General features: G+C 36.1%; 1 protein-coding gene and 1 gene segment (V, D, J or C); both read left to right on the top strand.

The window, feature by feature from the left end:
• Window positions 1–25,835, top strand: part of LOC139310314 (T-cell receptor beta-1 chain C region-like) — a 157,589-nt gene that overhangs the window by 100,006 nt on the left and 31,748 nt on the right.
• Window positions 1,753–25,835, top strand: part of LOC139313477 (uncharacterized) — a 33,818-nt gene continuing 9,735 nt past the window's right edge. The window contains exons 1-5 of the mRNA XM_070939080.1: window positions 1,753–1,792; window positions 3,021–3,183; window positions 4,737–4,990; window positions 6,140–6,276; window positions 8,106–8,243. Of these exons, the coding sequence (XP_070795181.1) occupies window positions 1,753–1,792; window positions 3,021–3,183; window positions 4,737–4,990; window positions 6,140–6,276; window positions 8,106–8,243 (732 nt within the window). The remainder of the gene's footprint in view (window positions 1,793–3,020; window positions 3,184–4,736; window positions 4,991–6,139; window positions 6,277–8,105; window positions 8,244–25,835) is intronic.

The raw sequence follows: 25,835 nt of genomic DNA, 5'->3' as shown, positions 1-25,835 counted from the left end.
GTATGATAGCAGATTCCTGTACTTGAGCCTTCAGGAATTTTAGAAGAACACATGGATTTAATTTCATCCCATTTTACATTTTTCTGTAAATCTATGCAAAGCTTTGATTCGGTACCTTCCTTTAATGAAGGCTCTTAATACAAAACACGCTTCAGTGCTACTTTGGGAAGCAATGACCACACACACTGTGCTTTTTAAAACAAAGCAACTCTATTGCTTTGTTTGGCATCACTTTGAAGTCTCAGTCAACATTTCCAGGGATCTCAACCAACTCTTTCATCAGCTACTGGAAATATTAGAGGAAGTTTACAGTGCTTGGGCAGTTCATTTGCAGAAGCCTCTTCTGGGCATAAGGTTGTAAATCAAATAAGAACACTTGTGGTAAAAGAAGATTCTTCTAAGTCCTGACCAAGATATCTACCGATCTAGATAAGACAGCATGCTATGCCTCAGTCATCTGTGAGCACAGAATGGTGGTCTGTTGTGAAAAATGTTCTTATGTGAAATTTTAGATGAGAGGAACGTTCACATGATGGCACAGGGTTTAAGGTCTTATGGAAGTTTCTGTGTGTAGAGCTGAAGACAATTCTGGTTGACACTGAATTTTATGTATTGGACCAAGAGAGTCCAGCAGTTTGGGGAGAGGTTAAATTTTTTGACTTTCCACATTTGTCTACGCTTACCACAAGTAATAAATACATCAAGACATTTAATCATAGAAATAGCATATTTGAATAAAGGGGCGCTTCTTGCCCGATCCACATTCTTTGCTCCAGGGACTAGTGGGAGTTAAAATACCAAACATTGACAATTATTGTGATAAACACTCCTGCTTTCACTACTCTGCAATGCATTACTCAAACCTCAAACTACATAAGGTCTTCCAGTCTCTGTGTTCTGTAAGTTGTTCTGCTCGCCATGGCACCTTCTGTCTCAATGACTCCATCACATTTTCAGGGAAGAAATCTTTATGGGGGCAGACCATGTCCTTAACCAAACCTATTGAAATCCAGAAGGATATATCTTCTTTAGGTGGCTGTTATGGTGCTGGTACTGATGGAGAAGACCCTGCAGTGTCATTAATTGGACAGTTCTTTCACATCATGCAATCAAATCCAGGGATTTGACTCTGAGTGAGACGATCTCCCCAAAACCAAGATGAACTGGGCAAACTGGGATAACTGCCAGTACAGTCTGTGGATCAGGACCACAAGCGGATCAAACTGTTAAAAGGTATCTACCCTGCTGTATGTAATGAAGAGTAGACAAAAAAGCTATGGTTCTTACCTATGTCTCCAGAATAATATAATCTGACATAAGTATGGGAAATTTTTCTGTGATTTTGCCCCAGCTAAGAAGAGATTTGAGCTTTGGCAGCCATATCTTGTCCATTTGATGTGGACAAATGTGGCTTGGGCTTTGCAAACCAAAAAAAATCTTAGAACATTCAGAAACATTCAAGTAGGTAGACAGAGGGCTGAATGGAAGACCTAGCACACAGATCAAATGGTGCGTGAGTATCTACCTAATGCTTTCCTTTAGATTTAAGACACCTGGAATAATGCTATCACTATAGTATATCATGAAAATGTTTAATACATGATTAATTGGTAATTATGCTTATACAAGACCTTGGGAAATAGGGAGCTGTTGTGGCTTTGGGCCACAAAGATAAGATCCCTGGAAGGGTATAAATGGGGAGAGATTCCTTCAGGACATCCCATTCCAATTTACAAAATACCAACAGACAGAATGAAAGTCCTGTGGATCTTTGCCTTCCTCGGAGCAGCACGTGAGTTTTAAAACAGATACTTGGTTCTTCTACAGTCTCTGAAGTTGGCGGGTACAGTGGGCACAGCCATTTTTTTCTCTCCATCTTCCTCAGCGGGGGCACTAAATGAGTGGGTGCTTTAGGGCTCAAATATATAGCTTTAAACTATCCTCCCTTTTCCCATTACATCTTTTGAATCAAAGGTTTACTGTATTTCCAGGCAGTTCTGGTTAGCTTTCTAACTAGACTTTATTAAGCAAGGCTGATGGGTATCCTTTGGATTCAAGGATATTCTTGAATCATTATTCATGTGTGTATAATTTTATGTATAACCACATGAATCAATTGAATGCCTAAGCCAGACTGCCATTTTCTCCATGGGCAGTGCCTTTATTTATATACTTCTACTATTTTCTCTGAAACATTTAGAACCCTGCAATTTTCTAAGATGTGCTAAGCCCTAATGAATACATGTTTTGCTGTAAGAAGTGTAAAGAAACCTCCCTTGACACAAGGAAGCCTTTGTAAGACTCTTTTGGATTCAATTTAAGTGAAATTCCTTGTATGTCTGACTTGAAAGAGAGTCCTAAATTTCCTTTGTACTTGACTTAAAGCTAAATCTATTAACAGTAGAAACACACACACAAATGTCCCAAACCTTTATCTCTTCTGAAGATTCACCTGAGTATAAATCAGGTTTTATCATTTGATTTTGCTCTTGCTTTTTGGTAACAATTCTCATTGTTTCCTCTCTGCTATTTCCCCAAAAATATATGAAGTACAAACATTCAAAGATGGCTTGATGCCTAGAACTATTCGCTCTGATATCCAATTTTCTGTATGTATTTATATGTGTATATATGAGTGTTCATTATTCATATGTGTATAATTTTATGTATGAAGCATATAGTAGATTGCTCCAATCTCCCACAACTTGCAGATATGTTATACATATCTACATAAATCTGCGTGCATCATATGAATTTGAGAAAGTAAAAACCACAGCTGATGATAACCTTTTGGGGAACTTATAAACATATATTAGGAATGCTGAAATAATTCGATCATTCAATAGTCCATTATAAAGTAATCTCAGTTGAGGCTAACATGCCTCAAATTACCAAGGAGTAGTGGTCTCCTCTATAAATAACACCCATTACTTCATGGTGTCAGTAGGAACACACATTGCAGTTGGCTTGCTACATAACAGTGTTGTATTTAATCATTTTGATGTTCCTGTTCTTATCAGTTGCTGCCCCCTTTGAGGATGATGATGACAAGATTGTTGGAGGATATACCTGCCAGAGAAATGCTATCCCTTATCAAGTTTCACTGAATGCTGGTTATCATTTCTGTGGTGGCTCCCTCATCAATGAACAATGGGTCGTTTCAGCTGCCCATTGTTACAACTCGTGAGTGAAGAGTATTTTTATGATGATCTTAAAGCCATTTCTGTTAAAAGCAGATGTCTATACATGGAAGTTAAAAATGCATCAACAATAAATCAATGTCATATTCATTCAGTAAAGACTTGCATGCTTGTGATTCCACTTTTATTTATTCCTAGTCTGGTGTTTTATTATTAAAAATCAATCCCAAAGCTGAAAAAATATCAAGGTAAACTTACAGGACTAAAACTGTCTACTCTGATATATTTATTGTGATAGTGGTATGGAAATATCTTAAATAAATCAATTACACTTCATCAGAAAAAAACTTACATAGAATGCAAATGTAATGATAAGGTCTGTAAGGGCTCCTTACATCACTTGCTAAGCTGACGCATTACCTGAAAGTCACACGTTCCTTCAGAAATAGCCTGTCATGGAACTGATTCAAGGGGCACATTTTTTTTGTGCATCTGGATACAGTATGTGAGAGTAGAATCCTATTCAGGATCTCAAAGGTCATGGAAGTGATCCAACAATGAAATTCAGCAAGCAGAAAATGTTTTGATTAGAAAGCAAACAGTCTGTTTCTAACAATTACAGTATAGACAGTTAAGGCTGAGTCAGAAGTTTTATACTATCTACCAAAAGTCAGGAATAGTCTTGTGCTATTTTGTTTTGCACCTTAAGAGGGCTTTGAAGCTTCAGTATGCATTATGTATACTTAGAGCATAAAACCTGAACCTACACCTGAAAATGGAAGGTTCATGCCTTATTTCTCTTGCATTTTGTCTTATGAGAAAACACTACTTTATGCTTAAGGGCAAAGTTTAACTTCCACCTCCATCACTAAATTCTTATTATATTGTTGTGAACCACCCAAAGTTGTTGAGAGCCACTACAGCTTAGGTTCTTAGAAAGAACTTTGTGTTATGAAGGCCAACAGCAGTTAAAGAATTGTCTGCTGTGACTTCACATTGTTGTGAATAGATAATAATGCCTTCTTTCCAGCTTCTGTAATTTTACAATGGTTGGAGGCCTTGTAATGCATATTAATTAATAATTTGTGCAACAGTTATATGTAATGTCTAAACAGCTTTAAAAAGGTCACCTTACTTTTCTTTGAATTTGCATTTTATTAGATGGGCTTTTTAAAATGTAAATTCCTTCACATGTACATTCTTTTAACATGTAACTATATTTGTTTGTATGCAAAATTCAAGAATATTTTTTTTCAGATGCTTTGGGGCAAAGCATAGAATTTGATAAAGCAAACATCAGACTTTCTTGGTTAATACCAGAATTTGCATGGTTGTGGAAATGGGTGAAAGTAGTCTCTCTAAATTCATATTCAATACTATACAGGCTAGAATTGTTTTAACTTCTGTTTTTGTGAAATTTACGATATTAATCATGAATACATGCAAAGTTCCCATTTTAGATTGGAGTCTCTACTAAAACTATGTTGGTTGATCTGATTGCTTGTTCTTTAGCATAAAGTATTCAAAGCTTTTTTTCAGGTTGAGATCAGGCATTGCTTTGTACAACAAATATAATGCTGCAACATTAACTTTCAGCCGCATGGATGTGAGACTTGGAGAGTACAATATTGTGGAAGATGAAGCGAGCGAGCAGATTTTAAAACCTGAAAAAATAATTGTCCATGAATACTACAACTCTTGGCTTTTGGATAATGATATCATGCTCATCAAGCTGGCAAAACCTGTCACTATTGATGAAAGTGTCTCACCTATCCCTTTGAGTAATGGATGTGCAGCAGTTGGTACTAGTTGCTTGATTTCAGGATGGGGCAATACTCTCAGCAATGGTGGTGAGTATTAACAAGAATTGGTTAACTTAATCTAAGTCCCAGGTATATGACTGAAGAACTGTAATTGCTGCTACCTGCCTGTCAGCCTGACAACATAGACCAGACTAAGAGACCAATGCCATGTAGGTCAACTTTTTCAAATGGCTCCCACCATTTAGATTTTGAAAGGCCCTGAAGATATAGCTATTTGCTCAGATCTTTGATGGGGATGATTGATGCCCCCTTTTCTTCCTTTTCTTTTTTCTTATCCAGATTTGTTTTCTCTGTCATCTTTGTTTTGGGTTTCTTGTCTTGTTGCTTGTTTTTAATTTGCAAACTATCTAGAGCTGCTGGGAGTCAGGCTGCGTATAACTTTTAGCAACAAGAACAACATCTCCCCATCCTAGGTCCTTTGGAAGGAATCAGTAGGTGGATTAAAATGTCAAATCCATCCTAAACATCAGGCTGTCTGCATGACAAACCATAATAATAACATAATCTTGCAAACTGAATGTGCTTCACCTTCCCTTATTTTATCCGCATGTGAATTGTGAAGGGGCTTATATGAGACAGTTTTTCAAGTTATTTTCTTGGCCTCTGCTCAAGTCCCTCTTATCTGACTATTGCCTTGGTAGCAGCTTTGCCTCTTATCCTTCAAGGCCATTCCCTAAGCCCTCTGCATCACCAAATGGAAACAACACTTCCTAAATCTAGTAATGTGTTTCTCATTGTTGAATTGTTAAATGCTTTAAGTATTCACAGGGATAGAGACAGTCAGGGACATCTTGAATCAATTATGAAATTCCGGGTTTAAGTTCTAACATTAAGAAGAAAACAATTCTTGGACTGAGCCTTGAACCAATGTAAGCCTATAAATGATGGTTTGGATAGTTTTAGAGCCCTGAAGATGAACGTACATCAAATTCCACTTTTTTTTTTCTTCTTGAGGCAGTTTTCTTGTATTGAGTTGGTTACCTCACCTCAGACATCATATTCCCTAAAATTATGTAACCAGCTAGTTGCTTTTACTTGTCTTGAATTACAGAGTTGCTGCTGATCATTTAAACAGAGTCTAGTGGCATCTTTTAAGACATACAAATGTTAATATAAAACATGTATTTTCATGAGCTGCCATCCACTTCCTTATTTTTTCCTTTCTCTTTTTTCTAGTATACTACCCTGATCTTCTGCAGTGCCTGAATGCACCAATCCTAAGTGATGAGGAATGCAATGATGCTTACCCAGGACAAATTACCCCAAATATGGTCTGTGTTGGATACCTAGAGGGTGGCAAAGACTCTTGTCAGGTGAGGACACTTGCTTTCTGACCACCTGAAATGATATGCATCCAGGATTAATTTACAGATTAGCTATATTATTTAAACTATTCTTTTAACATTTCATCAAAAATAGGTAAACATTACCCCAAAGCAAAGCAGAAAGCAGAAATAAAACTAGGCAGAAGAAAAAACAGGAAAGAAAAAAAAAGGATATTAAAAAAATAGGAATGAGAAATGCTTGGTGTTTTAAACACTAAGTTAAATACTGACCACACAGAGTAAAACTGTTCAGATTTTCCACTATGTTAATGAAAAGCTGTTCATATGTAAGAAGTGGAAACCTCTTGAAATCTCTTTTCAGATCAGCGTGTAGCAAGAGCTTCCTTTGGTATAAGATAATATTTTTAATTGCAGACCACACACAATAAAACCTGAGTTCTTCAAATATCAACAGATGTTGTGTTATGGCTAAAATATATAAATTTAAAAATACATGTACATCTTTAATATTCATTTCTCCTCTAATCAACATTGTTATAGATATGAATCCATGTGGTGCAATTGTAGAACACTCTAAACATGAATCAAAGCCCTGCCTGGTAAATGCCCAGACAAATCTTTTATATAAATTTGAGCTTCTTAAGAATGTAAAATACAAAGACAGCTTTCTTTAAAACTGCAACCACACATTCCAACTATTTGTTCCACACTTCTTCTCAGTTTCTGATGTCTAGTTTAGTGTTATTTTTCAATTGTACAGGAAATATTATATTATTGTATATTATGGAACCCCTAAAACCTTTTGCAATAATATGAACAATTTTGGAATCTGGAACACTGCTAATATGTTTGGCCCAAACTGTAACATATAAAGATATTTTAATTGAATCAGTCCAAATTCCTTTTGCAACCCATTAAATTTAAAGTAACAGTAATTTAATCCAAAATTTTGCTACATTATTTACTCAGGAACTCTGAAAGAAAGTCTTACTGAGAATTTTCAGGCTGGAATTAGATTGAATATTTTATTTGGGCAAGTGTGATTATATAGACAAGGAATTTGTCTCCAAAGCTCTTAGTGTACATGCAAGCAACAGAATAATGATAGTCATAATAACAATAATACCAAATAAGGAGGGGGGGGGAAGAAAGATAATAATAAGAATAAATACTACTACTACTACAGCCATACTACATGGTAAATATGCATACATTCCTTGATCTCACTATTATTCTTGCATGTTCTGCCCTGCATGGAGGAATTGTATGGTTTTCAAGTAGCTCAAACAATAAGTTTCTTTTGTCATGTTATCCAAAAGACTATTTGCATTTGGCTGTCTGGTGAGAAAGAGGAGGAAATTCTGGTTGGAAAAACAATTTTCACTTAAAAAATTGATACATTTATATCACACTTCATGAGCATATATTTTGAGTCCTATGATACAGTGATATACATGAAGAGACCAAGAAACATTCTTATTGTAACACTTTTGTTTGTTTGTTAGTTTGTAGGGCTGCTTGTAGGGCACTGTTGACATTATAGACTGATGTGGTAAGAAGGGGAATCTGGCCGCTTTTCTTACATTTTGATTTAAACTGAAGAAAAACATGGAAGATTACAAAGGTCCCTCTTGGTTTGGAGAAAGCCTCTATAAACTCCCAATTTTTTATGAAGCTTGGAAGAATTTAGCTGGGACCACAAAAATGTTTTGGGTAATCGTTCAACAAGGTCTCCTTATGATCTGAAGCTACTTTTTAGTGTAGGCTTAAAGAATTCAGTAACAAATTTTCAGTTTTATTTATAGGCAACTAGAATATCAAACCTTTCTTGTTTTCAATTTTTTTTTGCCTTTTAGGGAGATTCTGGTGGCCCCGTGGTTTGTAATGGAGTGCTCCAGGGCATTGTCTCCTGGGGGATAGGTTGTGCCCTGCCTGGCTATCCTGGAGTCTACACCAAAGTCTGCAGATACCTCGACTGGATCAATGAAAACATAGCTGCCAACTGAAAGAGATGCTTTCCTCTTAATGTGATTCATCTTGATAGAGAATGAAATGAAATAAATAGAGCCTGATTACCATATTCTCTGTTTAATATTTTTATTTTAATAATAGTCATATAGAATGAGCAGCATATTAAGCAACAGACAGATAAAGAGAAGGAATTAGCCTACCTTTCTGCCAATTTAAGAGTAACCAATTAAGAGTAACCAATGGAGAGACACATTGGAATGTATAATCCTTGATCTGAATGAAAGATTTGGTTTTTTTCCCCTTTCTTTTCTATTTACTATGTATTTTTTTCTTTGAATGCGTTTCTTATTAGATACATACAATCTTTTAACAAAAACTATTTTTTAAAAAAATCAGAAACTGGCACAAACTCACTTTTCAGAGTTGGAAAATACTACAGCCATTAAAATGTTTTTGTCACTTGAGCTGTTCCATCTGTTGAGATTTCTCTAGAAGTTATGTGACAAGGCAATATAATATAAAGGAGTTTAAGTAAACATAGGAAATGGGACATCTCAGAAAACCAGGTCAACAAATTCTCTCTAATTTACTACATTTCTGAATGCTTAAGGGTGGTTTTATTGATTTTCTGTTTGAGGGATTCTATAATCATTTCCTTACGGTATTATTTTTAGGGGCTTTCTTCTAATTGCTAATTTTATGGCAATGTTCTTTGCTGGTCCCTGCACAGTCCATTTCCAATTATAGTTAACTCCAAGAATGCCCTTTTATAGTAAACTTTTCAAAAAACGGTCAATTAATTTATTAATTATATAAATCTAAAGAGATGCCCATCTTTCAAATAAAACAAAATACAGTAAGAAAAAAAAATAGTTGTGAATGAACACAACTCTAATCATGACAAAAAGTGATGGGCTGACTTGAACTTCAGACCCAGTGCCTGAGGGAACAACACAGTCTTCAAGGACTTCCATAATGTTAGCAAATTTGGCATATCATGAATCAAAGACAGATGCTACAACAGAGAGGGCACTCTTCCTGGGTCCCACCAAATGGCATTGTTTAATTGATATGACACAAAGTATGCCATCCCATCGGATCAAATGAGATGGCAAAAGTAAATGGGGAGAGATGGTCCTGAAATTAACCTGGATCCATGCCAAAAGTCTGCATGATGTATATTTGGAATGCACAAGATTCTTGTTTCTCTCTCCCCTTCTTTTTTTTCTTCTTTCCAAAGTATTTGGCAGGGCTAGTGGTCTTTCCAACATTAACACACAAAGACACCAAATCATACAAAATTACATTTTAAAAATCAAAGAATATGTAGCAAAATGCACAGGGCAGGAGCACTGAACCATGGATGATACAGATAGACTGAAAGGGAACTCTGTGATCTGGTTCAGTTTTTTTCCAAAGAGAAATCATCATATCCTTAAATAGTTATTATAGTGCTAGATACCTGGTTGTACAAGAAAGAAAGACTTCAAATAGAGTCTATCCCCAAAAGACAACTTTATTTTTCTTATTTCTTTATCAAATTTATCAAGGTTGACTCAGCCTTCCATCCTTTCTAAGGTAGGTAAAATGAGGACCCAGATTGTGGGGGCAATAAGCTGACTTTGTATAAAATATACAAAAGTATGAAGGCTATTGCTTAACGCATTGTAAGCCGCCCTGAGTCTCCGGAGAAGGGCGGCATATAAATCATTTTTTTAAAAAAAAATTTAAAACAACCCTTACAGAGAGGCTCTGGGCACTGTACAATGAAATATTAAAAACATAAAAACAGTATATAAAATATCAAAGAAGCAAGTGAGGTTAAAAATTAATTAAAAGGTGTGGGGAAGAGTTTTCAGGACACTAACCAGTTCTATGTGCCCTGTGTTCCTCTCTGCATCCCAAACAAGGCCACAGAACCATGTTTTCACACCTTTCTGGAAGGGCATGAGAGTAGGGGTGGTCCTACTTCTGGGGGGGAGAGTGTCCCACAGGGCAACGGCAGGGAAAACTCTCTTTCTGGATTCTGCCAGTCATTCCTTGATTGATGAGGAATACCTTCCCTGCTTAACCAGGTGGGGCAAATGATGTAACAGGACAAAGATGATTCTGTAGGTAACCTGGATAAAAATGCATGACTCTAAATGATTTAATTAGCATGCACAGCTAGTGGAAAGAACAAACAAACCTTTTTGGGATAGCAGTGAACCCAAGACTATAACTTAGGACAATTAAATTAGCATAATCAATGCAAAAAATATATTGAAAAAATGCACTCTGCTGAAGAGATCAAATATTCTTTTCAATTAAATTTAACCAGCATAATTGCAAGCAAATCTAGGTTGATTAGTTTCCACCCACTGTTTCTTGTCCTGCCCTCAGGTGCTTTGGAGAATAGCTTGACTCCATCTTCTTTGTGGCAACCCCTGAGATATTGGAACACTGCTATCATGTCTCCCCTAGTCCTTCTTTTCATTAAACTAGACATACTCAGTTCCTGCAACCGTTTTTCATATGTTTTAGCCTCCAGTCCCCTAATCATCTTTGTTGCTCTTCACTGCACTCTTTCTAGAATCTCAACATCTTCTTTTACATCATGGTGACCAAAACTGAATGCAATATTCCAAGTGTGGCCTTACCAAGTCATTATAAAGTGGTATTAACACTTCATGTGATCTTGATTCTATCCCTCTGTTTATGCAGCCCAGAACTGTGTTGGCTTTTTTGGCCGCTGCTACACACTGCTGGCTTATATTTAAATGGTTGTCCACTAGAACTCCAGGATCCCTCTCACAGTTGCTACTGTTGAACAAGGTACCACATATACTGTACCTGTGCATTTTGTTTTTCTTGCCTAAATGTAGAAGCTTACTTTTTTCACCATTGAATTTCATTTTGTCAGATAGCACCCAATGTTCAAATCTGTCAAGATCCTTCCAGGCCTATCTTCTGGAGTGTTGGCTATTCTTGCCAGCTTGGTGTTGTCTGCAAATTTGATGAGTTCCCCATCTATTTCCTCATCCAAATCATTGATGAAGATGTTGAAGAGTATTGGGCCTAAAACAGAGCCTTGGGGTACTCCACTGCATACTTCCCTCCATGTAAATGCAATTCTATTGAGGACTACACATTGAGTGCGGTTGGTCAGCCAGTTATGAATCCATCTGGTGGTGATGCTGTCTAACCCACATTTTTCTATTTTATCTAGTAGTATGTTATGGTCTACTTTATCAAATGCCTTACTGAAGTCCAAGTAAATTATATCGACAGCATTCCTCTGGTCCACTAATTTTGTCACTTTATCAAAGAATGCAATAAAATTAGTCTGGCATGATCTGTTTTTGACAAACCCATGTTGGCTTTTGGTTATTACTTTGTTTGCTTCTAGGTGTTTGGTGATTCATTGTTTGATTATCTTCTCCAGAATCTTCCCTGGTATTGAGGTCAGGCTGATAGGTCTGTAGTTTCCTGCCCTGTTTTTTTTCCTTTTTGGAAGATGGGAACTACCGTATTTTTTGGAGTATAAGACGCACTTTTCACCCTAAGAGGGTGAAAATTTGGGTGCATCTTATACACCGAATGTAGCCCCGCCCACCTGCCAGCCCCCACCCTTTTGGAGCTTTTGGAGGCTGCAAATGCAGCCTCTCAAACGGAGAGTCTCCCAAGCAGAATTTTTTTTTCTTATTTTCCTCTCCCCAAAATAAGGCACGTCTTATACTCTGTAGCATCTTATACTCCGAAAAATATGGTACGTCAGCTCTTTTCCAGTCCTCTGGCAGTTCCCTGGTGCTCCAGGATCTTTGAAAGATATAGTTCAGTGGTTCTGAGATCTTGTCTGCCAATTCCTTCAGAACCTTGGGGTGTAATCCATCTGGTCCTGGTGATTTGAACTTGTCTAGGGTAGAAAAGGGATGCGGTGGCTCAGTGGCTAAGACGCTGAGCTGGTCGATCGAAAGGTTGGCAGTTCAGTGGTTTGAATCCCTAGTGCCACATAATGGGGTGAGCTCCCATTACTTGTCCCAGCTTCTGCCAACCTAGCAGTTTGAAAGCACCTAAAAAATGCAAGTAGAAAAATAGGGACCACCTTTAGTGGGAAGGTAACAGCGTTCCGTGTGCCTTTGGCGTTTAGTCATGCCAGCCACATGACCACGGAGACATCTTTGGACAGTGCTGGCACTTTGGCTTTGAAATGGAGATGAGCACCGTCCTCTAGAGTCAGTAGCACATGTGTGTGAGGGGAACCTTTACCTTTACCTAGGGTAGACAGGTGCTCACTTACCATTTTCTTCCCTATTTTAACTTGTGTTCCTAATCTGTTTTTTGTGGTGCTGTTTTTGATAGGCTGGACTGTTTTTTCCCTTTGTGTAAAGACAGTTGCAAAAAATGAGTTAAGTAGGTCTGCTTTCTCCCTGTTGCTTGTTACCTTCTTGCCACTTTCTCCTACCAATGGACCAATTGTTTCCTTGACTTTTTTCTTGTTTTTAATTTGTTGGAAGAAGCTTTTTTTGTTATTTTTTATTTTTGTCGCAAACCTTTGTTCATTGTGAACCTTAGTTTTCCTCACTTCATTTTTACAGGCTCAGGCTATTTGCTGATATTCTGCCTTAGTTATGTGCCCCTCTTTCCACTTTTTATACTTGTCCTTTTTGTCTTTCAATTTGTCAGAGAGTTCTTTATGCAGCCATACTGGTTTCTTTTGAGAGCTGTTATTTTTCTTCTTCATCGGTATTGTGCTAGACTGAGCTTTTATAATCTCACTTTTCAAAATTTCCCAAGCTTCTTGAGTTGTTTTCCCCTTGGGGATTCTCATCCATGGAATCCTTCCCAAGCTCTCTCTAAATTTATTGAAATTAGCTCTTTTAAAGTCCAAGACTCTAGTTTGACTTTGTTCTATTGCTTGTGCTTGCATAATGTTGAATTCCAATATTGCATGATCACTCCCCCTCAAGGTTCCTGTAGTTTCAACACTTATCATTTCATCTCTGTTAGTGAGAATTAAGTCCAATATGGCTGATCCCCTTGTTCCCTTCTCTACTTTTTGGGAAACAAAATTGTCTGCTTGGTTTGTTAGGAACCTGTTGGATCTTCCACCTGGTGCAGAGTTTGTCTCCCAGTTGATGTCAGGGTAGTTAAATTCCCCCATTACTATTGTGATGTACTTCCTACATGCCTTAGTTAGCTGCCTAGCAAAAAGTTCATCTATTTCCTCTGTTTGGTTGGGTGGCCTATACTATATACCTATGGCAATGTCATTTCCTTCCCCCTTTAATATTGACCCAAATGCATTCAAGATAATTTTCATCATTGTTGTGCTCGATTTCTGTAGAGATGTAGTTATTTCTTATATATAGTGCAACTCCACCTCCTCTTTTATTTGGCCTATTTCTTTTAAATAATTTAAATCCCTCTAGCTGTATGATCCATTTGTGGATTTCATCCTACCAAGTTTCCATAATGGCAACAATATCATATCTGCCCTCATTTACTTGAATTTCTAACTCTCCCTGTTTATTCCTCATACTCTGTGCATTGGTATACAGACATTTGAATCCATTTTGATTGACCCTGTGTTTACCATCTACATAACCTGTGTTGTGCTTGACTGCCCCTACTTTCTTGCCACCTGTGTGATAAGTGCACATGGTATAGCACTCACTATTAAATGCTTGGTTTTGTTTGACAGTAAGGTTGATAATCTTACCCGCACAAACATTTATGTTACATGCACTGATAACCCTATTAATTTTAGATTGCTGAGGACATCAGAATAGATTCAAAACTTTATTAAACTCCATACATGCATTTGTTGCAATAGAGCATCTCATTTATCTCCAGTGTTAATATGACAAAACAGTGTCATAATAAATGTAAAAACAGGAAGTTTCAATGTACACTATGATTATGGTATATCTCCTACTGGAACTAGATCACTGAGATTCAAGATAGATTCTATAACTAATATAGAATCTAATTTCTTTTCTTTCTTTTTTAAAAATTTGTAAATAGAATCTAATTTCTATAGTGCAATATTTCTATATTGCAATATAGAAAAACTGTCAGTTCAGAGTCCTAATCCACTGGGTGCAGAAATATTGGCTAGTTTTAAAAATGAATTGTGCAAGGGCAAGCATAATACCTAGGTTTGCTCCAGATATATTGTTTACATATTATTTCTTGTCTCTTCAACTAAACAGAATTGAATCCAGCTGAGATTCTCTGGGAAATGGAACCTGTGTTATTACTATTTGTTATCAACAGTTTCTACAGTCTCATAACCTCATAATAGAATATTTTACATTTTCATATTTATTCTAGATCCATCTTTAGTAAAGGATTAGAGATTCACAAAATACACTTATTTTGTCTATCCAAAGGAAGATTCTGGGAAACCCATATGGTTCGTGGAGTTTGCGTCCTAAATATTTAGGTATGAACTGAACGGTATCCATACTTGATTTACTATAGTCTGCAGCTAGATTGAATGAATCAATATAGAAATAATTTCAATCAACTGGAATAACTATTAGCTACCTAATTTTCTTGAGATATTGCCTTTCTTCCAATATAATTCAGCAATATTGAATTTAATGACAAATATATAGTTTGCTGCTGTTCACACTATATATTCTGGCTCTTATTCATTTATTAGACATGTGCATGCATTTCAGAATGAGCTAAAAAATTAATCAGATGAGAGTCTTTCATATCAGTGTTCAATTGTTTCAAAATAAAGAGATTGAAATGAATAATTTTTCATCTGCATCTTAAATTGCATTCTGACCATCTTTTATTTACACAGGCAATTGGCAGTTTATTGTGTCACTGACAACAGCATCATATTAATCCACGATTATTTGTTTTCATGACTGACAACCCGTTTGGAATATGGCACAATTGGTATATGAAATCATAAACAGTTAACTCGAGTTCAATCTTCCAGAAGCTAGTTCAGTTTAGATGTGTTGGACCTCAACTTCCATCATCTTCAATATATGTGATTTTTGGAAAAGTAATCCACTGACATTGATTTATATCAATGATCTGTAAGACTATTAATACTGTGAGAAACTACTAGAGATATCAAAATATTATAAACTTGCCTGGCACTGAATAGAATTCAGGATATCCAGAGTATATATTATAAAAAGCTATTGTGTCTGTAACCTTTAATTGGGCAAAACAGTGCATCATAGGGCAAAACAAAGCTACTGCAAATGGGCTAACCTACAGAATTCCAGGATCATTATTCCTGAAGGAATGAAACTTGGGGAAGTTGGAGCTGCTTCAACACTTTCAATATGGCAGGGCTGCTGCTGTGGTCATGTGATCCTAATTTTCAACATTCCATGACAGTTTCTCAGCCACTTACACAATCCCTCATCCCTCCCTGACACAGTAGCACCCACAGCAGCACCCACTTACTTGCCTGCTGGGATGGGAAGAGAATGGAAGGAAAGGGAGGAAAAAAGGAAGAAAGGAGCAGGGAGGGAGAGAGGGAAGACAGAAAGAAAAAAGAGAGGAGAAAGAATGGAAGGAGCAGAGGAAAGGAAGAGGGTGGGAGGGACGGATGGACCAAGGAAGAAGGAAGGAAGGAAGGAAGGAAAGAAGGAAGGAAGGAAGGAAGGAAGGAAGGAAGGAAGGAAGGAAGGAAGGAAGGATTTCCAATGCTCCCTGTAAGATTCTGGTTTAGCTCAACAGAAGCACTGTAATTTAACACCAGCTGTCTACAATTAAAGTAAGATCGAATCTCGCCAGGCTCAAGGTTGACTCAGCCTTCCTATCTACCTACCTTTCTAAGGTAGGTAAATTGAGGACCCAGTTTGTGGGGGCAATAAACTGACTTTGTATAAATATACAAAAGTATGAAGGCTATTGCTTAGCGCACTGTAAGCCGCCCTGAGTCTCCGGAGAAGGGTGGCATATAAATCAAATTAAAAAAAAAAAAAGATTCTCACAAGGAAACTCAACGGGAGAGGTTCAGTGGGAATTCATTCCCGCTCCCACTGCTTTTTTTCCTTTGATCATTCTGTTTCTCTGAAACAGAAATATCTCTGAAATATGTCTGAAATGAAGACTCAGTGGCACATGGGTTGTCTATTCCTTGATCATAGTAAAAACAGATATTCCTTTATATGATTAAAAATATGGGTTGGAAGATATAGATAATTACACTATCATCCATATAGATCATATATATGTAAGTATATTTGCATGAATTTGATTGATATAGGTGCACATGTTAAGTACATGATTCTTCAATAATCTAGAATTTTACAATAGTTCTACAACAGGGGTGTCATCATGGCGCCATCACATGATGTATCAGGACTTCCCCCCCTTCACTAAACTGGGCGTGGGTGTGGCCAGCGTGTGATGCATCCAGCCCGTGGGCCAGGGGTTTGACAGCCCTGTTCTACAATATATATATTGATGCATACACATGTACAGGAGGGCAAAACAAAGTTATAGTCCTAGATTATAACCCAAAAAGTTATAGTCCCAGTTCATTGGATTCTGTTAAAGGAGCTTGAGAAATTATGCATGCCCACCAATAAATAACCCTTTATTAAAGTCAAAACTCTTGTTTTTTTAGAAGCAGTTGATAAATTTTCTTGTTTTGAATTTTGGGTTATGGTAAGCTAGCACAAATCCATTTGGTCAACCCAAATTTACTTAATTTCCAACAGATTTAATGAACTGAAACCCAGACAAAACAAATTAGACTATATATTTGCAATATGCTGCATAATTCAGCTTTTGAATTAACAGACCATAATAATATGCTAACTAGTATGAAATACATTATTTTATTTCTGCAAATGTGTGCTGTTACCTTTGAATTTTGTATCAAAAGATAACTTGTCTACTCAAGCATTTAAAACATTTTCTATCACTTATCTAATTTTCTTGGGATATATACTTTCTTTGAAATCAGTAATTGAGGATTACTAAAATGAAAGACAAACATATAGCTTTATAGTGAACAGCGGCCATAAAAAATTCTTATCAGAAAGTATATTATGACTACTAAACAATCATTAAGCATGTGTTCATATTTCAGAATGAATTAAAGATGGAATCATATATGGCCTATTCAGATTTTTGTTCCTTTATTCTCAAATTAAAAGAGGGACTATGAATAGGCATTTAACTTATCATGCTGTCTATATTTTCTTACAGCAGTAGCAATGCATTAGTTTATCATTTTTTCCCCACATTTACCATCCACTGGCTTGACTTCCCCAAGCTAGCGCTCTTCAGATGTGTTGGATTACAATTTCCATGATTCTCGGTCTACATGATACTTGGAGAAGTAATCTACTTTGAATGATTCATGTATTAATCAAGATCTGAAAGACTATTACAGTTCAGTAGTGCTTTGCAGACCTGCCTGGTTAATAAACTGTTGCAAGTCAGCAAGGCACAGGAATCCCCAATGCCTGGTCCATGGCCTGGTGTGGGGCTGCAGCCCATTCGGAACCCGGCCACAGAAGTGGTGGTTGAGTGTGTGTGTGTGTGTGTGTGTGTGTGCATGCAAAGACACATTTGTGGAAGTAATGCACACATACATGAAACCATCCGCTCTCCCACCTAGCCTTGAAGAGCCTTGGTGATGCAGCAGACTAAAGCACTGTTAAGTAACACCAGCTGCCTGCAATTACTGCAAATTAAAATCTCACCAGGCTCAAGGTTGACTCAGCCTTCCATCCTTTCGAGGTAGGTAAAATGAGGACCCGGTTTGTGGGGACAATAAGCTGACTTTGTATAAAAAAGAACACCGCTTAGGGGGGGCTGAAAGCCCTACTAAGCAGGTATATATAAAAGTATGAAGGCTATTGCTTAACACATTGTAAGCCACTCTGAGTCTCCGGAAAAGGGCGGCATATAAATCGAACCAATAAGCAATAATAATAATAGCCATTACTTCCTCCGCTTGTCCACCGATCCAGAAAGGTTGGTCTAAAACAGAACATTCTTTATTTATTCTTCTATTTTTATTTGAAAAAAAGTTAAAATACAGAAGTCCAAAAAATAAAATAAAAATAAAAATAAAGAACATAAAACAAACAAGACATTGAAAAAAGTACCTTAAAAAAAGAAAAAGACCTCAACACATCTACACATATTGTCTGCCCTAACTGAATTCTGATCAATACATTACTACAATATTGGTTTCCCACCCTTGCGAAACAGACCTCCAAAATATTTGAACTACTAAATTTATTTGCAAATGACCTGTCATTTATGTACTATATTAATGACAAAATATTTAACAGGAAGAACAATAATAATAAAAAAAGACAAGGTTAAATTTCAAAATCCTCTGTTAACGAACTGTTAACAACTTGTAGAAAATTTACCACAGCATCTTATCTATCCCATAATTTGTCCTGGATCAAACATCTGTTTGTTTCTTAATGCCATCTCTTATCAATTGTTGTCTAACTAAATATAATAAATTCAATCTCCACAATCTGTCCATCTTCCCAACAAAGTCCAGATGAAAGTGGTTTCCTTTTATGTGTGATAAATCTATTCCCCAAGTTTCTTCAGTTCTCCTAGGAAAAACCAATTGATCACTTCTTCATTCAGTTAGGCTTCTGCTATTGTAGAAGAATGCAGGCTTGAACTTCAGAGTGGCCTAGGCACTCAGCTCAATTAGTTCTACAACCTCTGTATAGTCCCTATCTCTTTCCAAAGGATCTGCAGCTTTCAAATCACATTCCTTTTGTGAAACTAATTTATAAAGAGCTACATGCATCTGAATATTTTCCACAGCCATTATTTCATCAATTTTTTTAAAAAAAACTTTCGACTAAAAAAAATGCATGTTACCAAAAGGTTTTTTTACCAGATCTCAGCCATCTTTGGTTGTCTATAATCTGATACATTGTTGCTCTGTGTAACATAGCCAGGAAACAAAGAATGCTGAAGCAAAAAGGAGCAGGAAGATATTTTCTGGATATTTTGATCCAAGATTAAAAGAAAAATAAAACTAAAAAAAACCTCCAAATATTTTGCAAATTTAAAAATGGAAAAATTCACCATCCAAGAGCATACCATGTTTCCTTACAGGAAAGCAAAAGTTATTCAAATGTCAAGATAAATTAAAAGGAAAAAGAAAAAGGAGAACAGTTAGAGTCCAGCAAGGGGTTAAAATAAATCAGCATTCAACCAACTGGTCAACTTTTAAAGATAAAAAGCAGAATAAACCAGAAAATTCAAAAGCTAAAGTGAAAACCCAGGCATGCTTAAAAAAATAACTGTTGAAAGGAAGATGGATGATCAGTGACTTTCCCACTGCTCCCAAAAGGAACTGGAATCTTCAAGACTCTCCTTCTCAGGTGGATCCACGACTGTCCAAAAGGCATCTTGGGTCATTCCTAAATGCTCCCATTCAAATCCAGGGAGCAGCACTGCCACAGAACCAGCTTTGGCAACAAAATCAGAAGAGACAAGAGACAAAAAATCCCTTACCATTCAGTAGCCATCTTGGAGAGGAGTCCCCAGAACATCCTTCATAATAATATGAGAAATATTCTGTTACATGATTAAAAACATGGGTTACAAAGCATATATGTTCCATTTAGTTTGTATTATCAATATTCTAGAAATTTACAAGAGTTCTGTCATGCATATGCTCATTCACATACAAATATGGGAGAAAAAAGTTTGTTAACATGTGTTAAAGGACCTTGTGAGTTTATGTATGCCAAATTGGCATATGTATACTGGCTATGCCAAGAATCTCTGGGAAAGAAACTTCTGGAATTGACAGAGGCATGAGACGTCATCTTTTACATTATATATAAGATAATATGAAATTCCAGGACCCATATCTGGAAATATCCTGTCACTTCAAGGACAAGTCAAGAGAGGTGATTCTTAATTATTTCATTGGCAGCAAAAGGCCTTGGAGCTGTTTCAAGAAAAAAGAAGTAAAAACGAGACATTGTGTTCACACATAATAGAGAAAAAATATTTTTCTATTGCTTCTGATTAAGTTTTCATGCTTTGTAGCATCACATTGAAGTAACTTTGTATTTTTAGGAATTCTGTTTTTTTTTAAATTTCATTTAAAACCAACTAATTTAACATCACAAGTCATGAGAGCCAACAATTTTAAAGAATTTTAACTATATCTGAAGTAAGAATAGCAATAGCACTTATATATCACCCCATAGTGTTTAACAACACTCTCTGGACAGTTTACAATGTCAGCATATTGCCTCCAACAATTTGAATCCTAATTTTACCAACCTTAGAAGGATGGAAGACTGAGTGACTCTTGAACCTCATGAGGATCGAACTCTAGTCTGGGCAGAGTTTGCCTGCAATACTGTATTCTAACCACTGTGCACCAGGACTCTTGGAGATGTTGAATTTATTGAACGGTTGAACAACAGGGATCTCAGGGATGTGCTGAGGGATGATAAAGAAATTCCAAATGAGTTCCAATAGCCTGCTTTCTTTATGGAGATTGTAGCACAAATGTTTATGCTTGGATGATTTCTTTTTCAGAGTAATTCAAAGAACTGGGTAAACTTAAGAGGCAAGAGATGAAGAGACGAAGGTTCTTTTTTTTTTTTTATTGAAAAAGTTTTAAAAACAAACATATTTTCCCCACAACCCCCCACAACCCCCCCTCCCCCTCCCCGACTTCCCAGAGCAGAACACAAGGTATTTCTATTGATCTTTAACAATAATCTAAATTGCATAACCAATCATTAAACTAACATCCCTATAAAAAAAATTCTTAACCCCCCATATATAAAATCCTATTTCTTAAACATAATACTTCTAATGTCACTTATATAACGCTTATACAAATAAAAGAAATCATTCATAAGCTATTTGATATTTTTTGGTCTGATACTTATTTTGTATATAATCAATCCATCTTCTCCAGTCCTGTATGTACCTTTCTTGTGTGTGATCCTTCAGATATGCTGAAATTTTAGCCATTTCAGCTAAATTAGTTACTTTCAGTATCCAGTCATCAATAGTAGGCAAAAAGTCCTTCTTCCAGTATTGTGCTACCAGCAATCTTGCTGCTGTTATCAAGTTCAAAATCAATTTAGTCTCTGCAACTGTACAGTCCGTAGTTATACCCAGTAAGAACAACTGTGGAGTAAATTTCAGTCTCTTTTTAAGAATATTCTGCATCACCCACCAAATCTTTATCCAAAATGCTTTGATTTTTCTACAAGTCCACCATATATGATAATAAGTTGCATCATCACAGTCACATCTCCAACATTTAGCTTGCACATTAGAATACATACATGATAATTTTTTAGGATCTAAATGCCATCTATAAAACATTTTATAAAAATTTTCTCTTAAATTTTGTGCTTGTGTAAATTTCACATTTCTAATCCAAATCTTTTCCCAAGTTTCCATCATTACTGGCTCTTGAAAATTTTGTGCCCATTTAATCATACAGTCTTTAACCAATTCCGTCTCAGAATCTATTTCCAATAAAGCATTATACAACCTTTTAATATGCATTTGTTTTTGATCTCTAATTTGTTTTACCAAATTCTCCTCATTTTGCACAAAGCCAATTTTTTGATCTTCCTTCCATCTAGCTTGAAGTTGACCATACTGAAACCATGTATAAATTATACCTTCTTCTCTCAGTATATCTAAAGATTTCAAATACATTACCCCCCTTTCCATAATAAGAAGCTCTTTATAAGTAATCACCTCCTGTTTTTGTTCTATACTTATATTTTCTATTGCATGTCTAGGATTTGCCCATAAAGGTATCTTATAATTTAACTTATATTGATATTTTTTCCAAACCCTTAACAAAGCATTTCTTAATATATGAACCTTAAATACTTTATCCACTTTTTTGTCATATAACAAATAGGCATGCCATCCATATAACAAATCATAACCTTCTAAATTCAAAATTCTCCCCTCAGTTAAATTAAACCAATCACTGATTTGTGATAAAACCGCTGCTTCATAATATAATCTTAAATTAGGCATTTTAAGACCCCCTCTTTCACGTGTATCTTGTATAATTTTCATTTTTATTCTGGGTTTTTTCCCAGCCCAAATAAAAGTATTAACACCTTTCTGCCATTCTCTCAGATTTTCATCTTTCTTAAGCACAGGTATCATTTGGAACAGAAATAAAAATCTAGGTAAAACATTCATTTTAATTACTGCAATTCTTCCCAATAAAGACAACTGTAATTTTTCCAATTTTCCATATCCTTCTGTACCTTCTGCCAAAGTACCTCATAATTGTTTTTGTATAATTTTGTATTAAGAGACGAAGGTTCTTGATCCATTTTCTTTCCCAACTTTTTTTATGGTGGGGATCTTCATGGTTTTTGAGTCAATCAACAAAGGAACTGTTTAACTATTGGAGAAGCATATCTTAGTGTCCAGAATAGAAACTACTTTCACTGAATTCTGTAGACATCTTATTAACAAATTAAATCATCAAATCAATACAATAGTTACTTAAATTTCTTTAAGGAATTCAAATATAAAATTGCTATCCCTCTCACAAAAATATACTTTTCTTTAAAGCATCATTTGAAATCAAGGGCTTCATTAATCAGTAACAGTAGCAGAGTTGGAAGGGAGGTCATCTAGCCCAACCCTCTGCTCTCATCTATACTATTACTAATAGATGGCTTTCCAATCTCTTCTTAAAAGCCTCCATGTTGGAGCACCCACAGTTTCCAAAGGCAACTTGTTCCACTGGTTAATTGTTCTCACTGTTAGGAATTTTCTCCCTAGTTCAAGGTTACTTCTCTCCTTGGTTTACTTTTATGCATAAATATAGGATCAAAAGTGGATACAAAAATCAACTTTGTGTTTTGATAGATTAGAGGAATTTTACTTAAGAATAAAAAAATATAGAAAGAAGAATCCATCTTGCCTAAGAGAAAGGTACATAATTAGGATTAGACTCACTGTCCTTTTAGGTTTTTTTTTTATTATTATTTCCATCAATCATTCAATGGATATGCTTGGATTTTCCTAGAAATATGAATAAGCTGCAAGGTAGTTAAGTTTATTATAAATTACACATAGAAAAGGACATTCTGGAAAAAATATAACTTTATTTTTTTCCCAGTAAAACATAAAAATAAAAACTAACAAAAACAAATAGTTAAAGAAAAAAATAGGCAGAAAAGAAAAAGGTAGTGAAAGAGATGAGTCAGAAGATCCAAAAGATAAAAAATGATGGAAAGAAACAAAAGTGTAAAAGAAATAAAAGGGTAATGTCCAACTTATTTTACAGAAGACATTAAATCCCATCCTTACTTTAGCATTAAACTATAGCTTCCATTTCCAATCAATGACTTTCACTAGTCATCAAATCCATATGTTACAATCTGATTTTTAATTTTCTTGCAAAATGTCCACAAAAGACTTCCAATTATTAAATTTTGGCAAAGCTTTTTCTCCAAGGAGGGCTGTCATTTTCGCCATCTCTGCCATCTCTATCCTTTTTTCTAACCACTCTTCCTTGTAAGTAACTGGGATCATTCCAGGATTAAGCAAATTGGACTCTTGCTGTTAACATGCACAAAAATAATATACCATGTATTTTTTTAGAGGTTTGGTCCATTATCTCTAACAAAGTGATATCTGGTCTAAACTATATTTTCAAAAAAAAAATTGAATTAATACATATTTCAGCCCAACACTGGAAATTTTGACATTTTTAAAAGGATTTTTCCAAACAAGATGAATGGATTTTAAACTGACAGGTACAATTCACAGAAAGCAAGTGAAAACTGATATATATCTGAATCCAAATGAATCTAAACTGAATATACATACTAACAATAAAATTGCTTTTGTCTCACCTCAGCTCATAAGTGAGACAGGCTTAAGCAGATCAATTTTAAAATAGTGCTCCCCAGGTTACATTTCCCTAGCTGGTTGAACAGTTGTTAAATGAGTTGGAACTGAGTGTCATTTACTGAGTGTCATTCAGTTGTCCCACTCTTCTTGCAGTTTCCCCAGCCTACCCAACAGCAGGGATCAAGGAAAGGAGGCTGCTGGGTTTTGACAGAACTTGTTGCCTGATTTACTGCAGAAACTCCCCTGTTTAAACAGGTGCCTTCTTCTATGATGGTACCCGTCAGCCACTTGATTCAACTTGCCTCTGGCCCAAGGCTCATCCCTACATTCCCATGCCTGATTGGTAGATGGATGCCTACTGGTTGTGGAAAGCAGGAGAGCAGCAAGAGAGGGTGGTTTAACCAATCACTTTGCTTTAATACTCCAACACAAGTGAAATTATGGCACTACCATTTGACAAGCAGCCAAATCAGTGGCAGGTGAGGGATTGCCAGTGGGGACAGTAAATTTTATATTGGGATAGTTGTCTGCCAAGATTGTAGAAGGCACTTGAAAAAAGGCTAGTAGTTTAACAATGAGATTCAAAGATAATACTCTATTCTGGATAATAATATGGATAATAAAAGTGTAATTTCTGGTCTGCAGTAGATATTAAACAATTAAAAATTGTATGTCTAAACAAACCCACTGACTTGAACACCCAAACACTTTTGTGATTAAAATAGCATCCAACACTAAAACCAAACAACCTAACCCTTTATGATGTTTTGATGATTAAATATTTTGTTCTGTACCAATATTTTTCTGCAAGTGTACCTGTACCATAACTTTCTGTCTAACTAGAAGAGAAAGAGGACAGCAAAAAAAAGAGATGGAAGGAACCAAGCAAATAATTTGTGGGAATCCACAAGGGATCCTTTCAAATATAGTGTGGGGTGAGCTATCTATGGTTTCAATGGTAGCATCTTCTTTGTATAAGGCAGCCAGATGTTTCCTTCTCCTGCCATCCCTTTTCTAATCCTAATAAAACTCTTGATCTAAAGTATAATCTAATCCCTGATTTGTTCTGTTTTTGTATTCTCCCGTACCAGAATTGGATATGCTGACCATGGTATTCTGTCTAGTGTCCTTTGTTTTGGAGAAGTAGCATCTTCCCTTCCCTGTTCTTGTAAGGAGCTAGTGCAGGAGTGTCTAATCTCAGCAGCACGGTGCATACCAAATCTGAGTCTGCTGTGTGAATAGACCTAATAATCTAGTGTAACAGTTGTGCAATCTTTATTCTTACACAGGATACTCTTTAAACAGAAGAGTCTGCCTAGAGTGCTTCAGCTACTGTGTGAACAAAAGAACACAGTACAATAGAACCTTTGGTCACGAACCAAAAAATTCACAATTTTTTTTCCACAGCCGATTTCCCCTTCTGTGCCATTTTTTTTTTTTTTTTGGAAGAGCCAAATTTCCAAAATTACGTTCGGGTCACGACCAAATCTTATTGCGACCAAAATTATGGAACGAATTATGGTCATGACCAGAGGGTCTACTGTATTTGTAAAGTTTTCTCTCTCAGGTCAGCATCTAAAATTACACCTATAGTAAAAATCACAGTTTTGTTCCGCTGCCCATCCTTCTTACCCCAACCCTACCTTTTTCTATTTTATCCTGCTATCTCCATCCAGACCTACCCCAATTATTATTTTCTTCTATTCAATCATGTCTAATTCTGGACAAGTCCATGAAGTTTTCTTGGCAAGTTTTTTTTTTCAGAAGTAGCT

This window comes from Pituophis catenifer, unplaced genomic scaffold (assembly GCF_029215685.1).
Source record: "Pituophis catenifer annectens isolate HBS135680 unplaced genomic scaffold, rPitCat1.0.hap2 SCAF_2, whole genome shotgun sequence".
In the NCBI taxonomy this organism is placed as follows: Eukaryota; Metazoa; Chordata; class Lepidosauria; order Squamata; family Colubridae; genus Pituophis; species Pituophis catenifer.
Note: the sequence above shows the minus strand (reverse complement) of the source record. Positions and strands in the feature narration are given on the sequence as shown.